Below are 6,954 nucleotides of genomic sequence, written 5' to 3'. Positions count from 1 at the left end.
GGCCCTGCACTCCTTAGGGCTGTGCAGAGCAGAGAGCACCACTTGCTCACTTGCTCCTTCCCTCCCTTCACAAAGGCTTTCACAGCCCTTGAGCTGCAAATCCTCAGCAATTAGAGGGCAGCCAGAGCTGGCACTAAACTGAGACACAGGATCGTGTTCTGCAGCCAGAGGGTCAGGTGGCCCAGGAGTGCAGCCTGGAGGGAAGAGACCAGAGTCCAAGCAGAGGTGGAAAAAAGAGAGGAATCATCTTTATTTGTGAAGTGTTAACAGATGGAACAGTTCAATGCTACCCAGCAGTAAAGGTGTTAGACTCTCCTGAGCACTCATCTTCTTGCAGGCCCCATGTCACACGAGCAGTGCTGGCTCCAGCACAAGCACAGCCTGTTAAACCTGAAACTGCCCCAGCCCCTGCAGAGACACAAACCACCCCGGAATAAGTTACAGCAGTCGCTGACCCAGCGCCTGGCCCCGACAGCCCCTGGATGCTGCTCCAGGGCAACAAGCAACAGCTTAGGAGGAGCTGCCAGGGAACCTGCCTGACAGGGACACACCAGGAATGAGCCCTTGGCCAGGGAAAGGTGCAGCCTTGATCCAGGTGATGCACTGGGAAAGACAGAACTCCCTCCCTGCTCCCTCTGGTCAGATCCTCCCTCTGCCATCTCCAGACAGCCACCAAGGCAGCTCCTCCCTCACCCCAGGCAGGTGGGACACACACAATGTACTTCACAGAGGTGAGGAAGAATTAAGCTGCACTCCCACCCCCTCACTCTGTACCAATCCCAAGAAACCTAGCACAGAGACAGCCAGTGACCTAGACTACCAGGGACAAGGGATTTACATTTACAGGTAGAAAAACCCTCCCACAACTCTTTTAAAAAAATGTATTTTAGATTCTACAACTTAAGTTTCTTTAGAAAGTGAAGTAACTGAATTGCAAGGACGCACTAGAATATTCCATGGTGCTATTTTACCAAAATTAAAAGAAAATAAAATTGTCCAGACGAGTTCTTCATCTACACATCACCTGGCAGGAGAGGAAAAAAAAAAAAAGCCAGTTAGATAACCAGTCACACCAGTATGGCTGCACTGTGCTAGAGGGGCTGGTGGAGCCCGCACTGGGCCAAGAAGAGCCTCTGGACAAACACAAGTTTGTCCAGAGGCTCTGCAGACACTGCAGCTCTGCCCTCGGGCCTGGCACTCACCTGGCCCTGCTCTCAGTTTGCGTTTCGCTGGCGAACGTTCTTGTCCTTGTGGTTTGTGGCATTGCTCTTCCTGGGAAGGGAGAAGGGGCATGAGGAAAGAGAGAGCAGAAAGCACCTCCCACCCACTAATGTCACTGGGGTCCAAACAGACAGTGAGATCAGGCAGGAGGTCAGTTCCCAGTGTCAGATACTGGTGCCACCCCAGGTACGCGTGATTTACACACAGGGACATCTCCCCCCCAAGGCACAGCGAGTGTCATCTCACTCCAGCCTGCTTTTATCCTCAGAGCAGACTCCCTGGGCTGGATGAGACCTGCCAGTACAAATCTGGATGAATAGGAAGAGACAAGGAACTCACAGTGGTGCAGAGCCTCCATCGTCATCTTCACATTCAGGACAGCACAGAGAGAAAGGAAGAACAAAGTGTCAGGGAAGAGCATGTACTACTGCGTGATCTGTCTCCTCTAAAGCAGCGAGGACTGTGCTCCAGGCAGCCCTCCCACCACACCAAAAACTGGGAAGGAGCCATAGCTGCACTGGTGAGATGCCCCAAACCTCCCACTGCACCTGCCCCATGGCCTGGGATGGCTCCTGGACCAGAGCACACACACAGCAGGAGGAGGGGAAGCCAAACAGGATGTTCTGGGAAAGGGCTTTAAGCAGCAGCAGGAAGCCCTTTTTTCCCCTCCCCACATGTTGTGATACCTAAACAAACACTGCACACCACGTTCTGGCTATGCTGAGCAGCACAGCTAAGGAAACACCTCTACCAACACGTGCCAAGCCCTGCAGCCTTTCACCAGCAGCTTGTGATCTGCCACCTCCCCACAGGAGGCTCCCAATCGTCTCCTCTGCCCTCACTGCCTCTTCCACAGCCCCATGCTCCAGGCACTGGGCTGCCCTGGGCACCAGCATCTGCTCACAGCTGGTGAGAGGATGGAGGCAGACACAGCTGAACTGCCTTCTACTTACCATGTGAGGTGGCACCCAGCAGCAGAGAAGGCAAGAGTGGACAGGTAACACCAGCAAGGACATCGCACCAAACACAGACCAGACTGCCCCCACCCCATCCCAGGTGACAGGAGCGGACAATTCACAGCCAGTACTGGGAGGAACTGGCTCAGAGAGAGCCACTTTACACCAGGGAAGTGCAAAACCATGGGTGTTAATCAAAGGGCTGCCATGCTGTGTCCTCACCCAAGAGCACTTGGGAACTTGAGCTCCTCTGGCCAAGGAGCACCAGGAATTTTTGGCGTGCACACACACACCCCCCCCCTCTGTTTGTCCAAGCACATCCTGCAGGTCTGGACAGGACTGATGCCATCACAAGCCAGTCCAGACCACACACAGGCCATAGTGGTTTTTCTGAGATACGCAGCTACAACATCTCTCTTAAGACACCTGCCTTCCAGCCAGGAGTGCCAGAGGGCAAAACAGCTGCTAGTGAACCTGCCTTCAGTGGAATTCACCAGCTCCGCAGTCAAGGGAGGGATGTTGGGCTGCAGCCCCTCTGCTGCAGCCCCGTAGGGGGCCGAGGGGCCCGGCAGGATCCCGGGCAGGAAGGACACGGAGCGTTCACACTGCATTGTTAATGGGATCAGATAAGGGAGGCCCCGGGCTGACACAATGCAGATCCTCTGCGATAAGGAAAGGGAGGAGCTGGTGCTTCCAGAACAGATTAAAGATAGTGCCGGGCTTTGAGCTGCAGGATGTGTGGAGCTGATGACCCAAAACATCCTGAAGTGAACACAAGTCAAGCTAAGCTTGGTCTTACAGAGCCCCAGTTTAGCAGCACCACAAAAGCTCTATTGCTTATTTACAAACCACCTTCTCCAGAGTGGGAGCTGCCAAAGCAAACCCAGCCCTGCAGACACCCACGGGAAGCACTCGAACAAAGAGCTGAGAAAGAGGGTCAGGCTAACCTGCACCGAATGCTCTCTGGCTCCAGATCTCACTGCAGGACTGTCAGGAACAATTCTGTGCAGCTTCATGGCTGAAGTGGCCTGGCACACACTGCCAGGGTTTCCCAGGTGTCCTGAGCCCTCAGACCAACCCCCTCTGCCAAAGGCACCTCGGAGCTCCCTTCCAGCCCACCCTGCTGCACCCTACAGGTTCCTCTCCCCAGAAAAATTTAAACCCAGCACCTCTTACCATCAAGAACCTCATCTGGCTTCCTCCTCTTCTCATAGATGAAGATGATGGTGACCAGCACGAGCACTTCTGCCACAATGCCCAGGAAGGGCCAGAGAGCCGCGAGGCGGCTGCGCACGCGCAGGTTCACCGTGGCGTCCCCGGAGCCGTACGAGTTGGTGGCATTGCAGTGGTAGTCACCCGTGTCCTCCTGGATGTTCAGTTTGAGGATCCGCAGCTCTGTCTTGCTGCCGTTGGACTTGATGATGTATCGCCCAGAGGCGTTGATGATGGGCTGGAGAGGGAGGAGGAGGAGGGACAGAGCTCTCAGGGCAGCACTGACTGACCACACAGGGCCCAACCACCACGGAAATCCTCCTCCCCATGGCACTGAGCTCTGAAACAGCCAGTTCTCATGGCACCAGGTACCCACCTCTGCTGGGCAGCAGGGGAGAAGGAGCAAACCACAGCACTTACCTCCTGACCATTTTTGTACCAGGTCCAAGAGCTGACAGGGGGGAAGGAAGGATTCTTGCAGATCAGCACACCTGTGTCCCCCTCATTCCCATGCTCAGACTTCTTGTATGCTGTCACCTGAGGGGCAACTACAGCAAGAGAACAAGAAATTCAGACATTTCATCACAGAAATCACAGAGATTTGTACTCCTGCAGCCCACCCCACCAGAATCGGGCAGTTACCCCAGAGCCTGTCCTCAGTCAGGTTGTTACCCTCACTAGTTTGGCATTTTCAGACAGGAAAACACATCAAGCTGCTTCACGAAAGGCTCATACAGATTTGCCCACCAGGTATGACCCCTCTCCCATTCTTCCTGTGGGAACATGCCCACAGAAGGTTGGTTTAATGCAGGATGTACAAGCCAACCCTACAGACACTGAGCCACCTGATAACACGGTGCTGCCTCACGGGGAGAGTGGGCAGCACCAGCTCAGAGCCCTGCAGCCAGGCAGGGGCTGGGAGCAGCTTTCCAAGAGGCCAAGAAGACACCACAGCACAGTGTTCAGAAGATCACAGCCTCCCCACACCTCTCCTCAGACCCAGAAGCAAATGTATGAAGTTACCAGAAATATTCACTTGTCCTTTTATCACAGGGTTTGTTTCGTAGACACACTCGTAGATGCCAGAGTGCTCCTCCATCTTCCCCTCGATCCTACCAGAAACAGGATTCAGGTAAGCACCACTGACCCACCCACAGACAGACACTGAGTTAATGTCCACCCATGGACTCAGACTCCCATAATGATCAGCAGCCTCTCCAGAGTGAATTTCTCCCCTTCCAGCAGAGCATTTATGCTGTGCCATGTACCCACAGCAACCCAACCCTCCACACCGAGGGTGGCAGGAGAGGTTTCATGTGTACCATGTCTCACACGGGTCTGTCAAGTCAGGGATCATTATTCCAGCCCACTGAAACACAACAGGGCAAAGCAGTGGCAAAGAACACCCAGGCTGGGCTACTCTGCACTGATCCCAGCGTAGGGAACTCTCCCCTTCTCCTTCCTGTAAAGCTGCTGCAATGAGATTTAGTGGATTAGGCAGCCCCGCAACAAACATCCCATTCTGCCACTGACTAATGCCCACTGGAGGGAAGGGGCCTGCAGAGTCTGTCCCGTGCCTGAGCCAGGACAAGGGGCTGTTTGTTAGCTCTGCTGTGCACGGCACTTCCCACTTCCAAAAACCACTCAGCTGAGGAATTGAGGTCACGCGAGGGAGGCTGGGTTATAAATACTTTAATCCTTGTTCAGCTCCCTGTTGCTATGGGGAGACAGGCACGTCGGCACTGCCATACAAAGGGACATGATGCCTCTACAGCTGCTGGGTCAGTGCCAGCCAGGCCTGACTGTAATGGGAAGGGAAAGCTCACTGCACTGCCACAATGAGGCCAGTATTCCGCAGCTCCCAGCTCGCTCTGCCAGCATGGGAGACTGTGCAAAGGGACACAGAGCCCCAGGGAGGGACAAATCCACGGGAGCCTCTTGCTCCACACACAGGGCAGGGGTCCCCCAAAGCTCTGGGGGAGCAGCTCTGGCACACTGATGTCAGCACAGCCCCAGTACACTGCACCTGGCAGACCAGAGCACACTGAACAGCTCCTTCACAACAGCAGAGCTTCCCTTTCTAAGAGTGTATCCCTGGCCTAAACCTGCCCCCTCCTCCCCATAAAGGAGTGTTGGGCTTTACCACAAGTCTGTTTAGCTCACATTAGGCCCCTCAGGTCAGCAGGGCTGAGCACTCAGCACTCCAGCTGATAGCAAGCACCAACTGCCTGTGGGTAAGAACCTGCCCTGACACTCACGTGTAGCTGGTGAAAGCACTTGTCTCCGTGTCCTTCTGCACTGCCTTGTCCTTGTGGATCCACTCGTGTCCCCCGATGGCAGGGTATGGTGCAGACATGTTACAGGTGAGGACCAGCTTGCCAGAAACCTCAGCAACATGAGTCTTGATGTCTGGACCTGCACACACAAAGAATTGCATTTCAGTTAGCACAGGGCATTGCAGAGCTGACACACCACCCGACGACCTGCAATGCAAACCCACAGCTCCTTGTCTCTATCCCACCTTCCACTTACCTTCACACACAGGTCCCTACCAGACTTGATGGTGCCAGCACCAGAGAGCCCCAAACACCAGGTGACCTGGCCTGAGTGCCCCTGGGACAGCGATGCTGCCCCCACGAGCAGGATCCCTGCCCTGCATCCCTCAGAGCCTGTGACCCCACCACGGGTGCAGCCCTGGCAGAGCCCAGTGCTCAATAAGCAATGGAAAAGGTCACTCTGAAGGGCAGAGCACAGCTCTCTGCTGCTGTCAGCCACCACAGCACTCGTGTGTCAACGCCTCCCAGCACCTGAGCAGCTTCAGACACCTCCAGGTGACAGAGAGGGCAGCCAGGACCCTCAGATGCGATGGGCAGCAGACAAGAAGTGTGGCAGCAATGTGAAGCAGCCCAAGGGTTTGGTTAGAATTGCTCCAGGGAGAACACAGAGCCTGACTCCGAGAGGTCCTGGGCCTCCTGTGCCCGGCAGCAGTAAATTATGCAACATAAGATGACTCAGGCATTTCCAAGGAGGCAGCTGCCACCAGCAGCACCACTGCACAGCCTCATGGCACTATGGGCCCTGCCCTTCCACCCAACCTCCACCTCTTGGAAGGAACAGCTTTTGCCAGAGCTGACAGGCATTTTGCTTTTCCTCCTACCCAAATTCCACTGGAAGAAGGTTGTGCTGGAGTTGTGTATTCCCTAGCACACTCCAGCTGAGAAGGCAGCCGTGCTGCTCTCCTAACTCCAGGATTCACGGGAAGACCTTATCAGGACACTGCTCTCCCTCCCAGGTTCCTAGAGGCAGAACATGAACTCCGGCGTTCACCTGCCACCCGGCCACGTCCACAGGACAACATCACACTCAGTGTCACACCGACACGGCCTTTTCAAAAACGGTTGCACCTCAGAGCTCAAAGCAGGTTTTGCTCCCCATGGCCTGGGTCAGCGGCACGGGAGCTCAAAGCAGGAGAGCTGGGGAGGGGGACAGGGAGGGGCCGCTGGTCAGTGGTGTTAGGGCAGAGTCGACCACAGAATCTGGGCTCAATTCTGCAGCCAGCACTGGG

At 55.1% G+C, this 6,954-nt stretch overlaps 1 protein-coding gene across 1 annotated transcript; it reads right to left on the bottom strand.

Moving 5' to 3' along the window:
• Positions 1-745: 745 nt before the first annotated feature.
• On the bottom strand, positions 746-5,804 carry BSG (basigin (Ok blood group); the record flags this gene model as incomplete). Its single annotated transcript, XM_009070114.1, has 7 exons — positions 746-1,024; positions 1,203-1,272; positions 1,561-1,585; positions 3,354-3,627; positions 3,798-3,937; positions 4,413-4,501; positions 5,648-5,804. Coding segments are annotated over 6 exons (743 nt in total), but the record flags the coding sequence as incomplete, so codon positions are not given.
• Between the last annotated feature and the right edge of the window lie 1,150 nt (positions 5,805-6,954).

This window comes from Acanthisitta chloris, unplaced genomic scaffold (genome assembly GCF_000695815.1).
Source record: "Acanthisitta chloris isolate BGI_N310 unplaced genomic scaffold, ASM69581v1 scaffold14462, whole genome shotgun sequence".
In the NCBI taxonomy this organism is placed as follows: domain Eukaryota; kingdom Metazoa; phylum Chordata; class Aves; order Passeriformes; family Acanthisittidae; genus Acanthisitta; species Acanthisitta chloris.
Note: the sequence above shows the minus strand (reverse complement) of the source record. Positions and strands in the feature narration are given on the sequence as shown.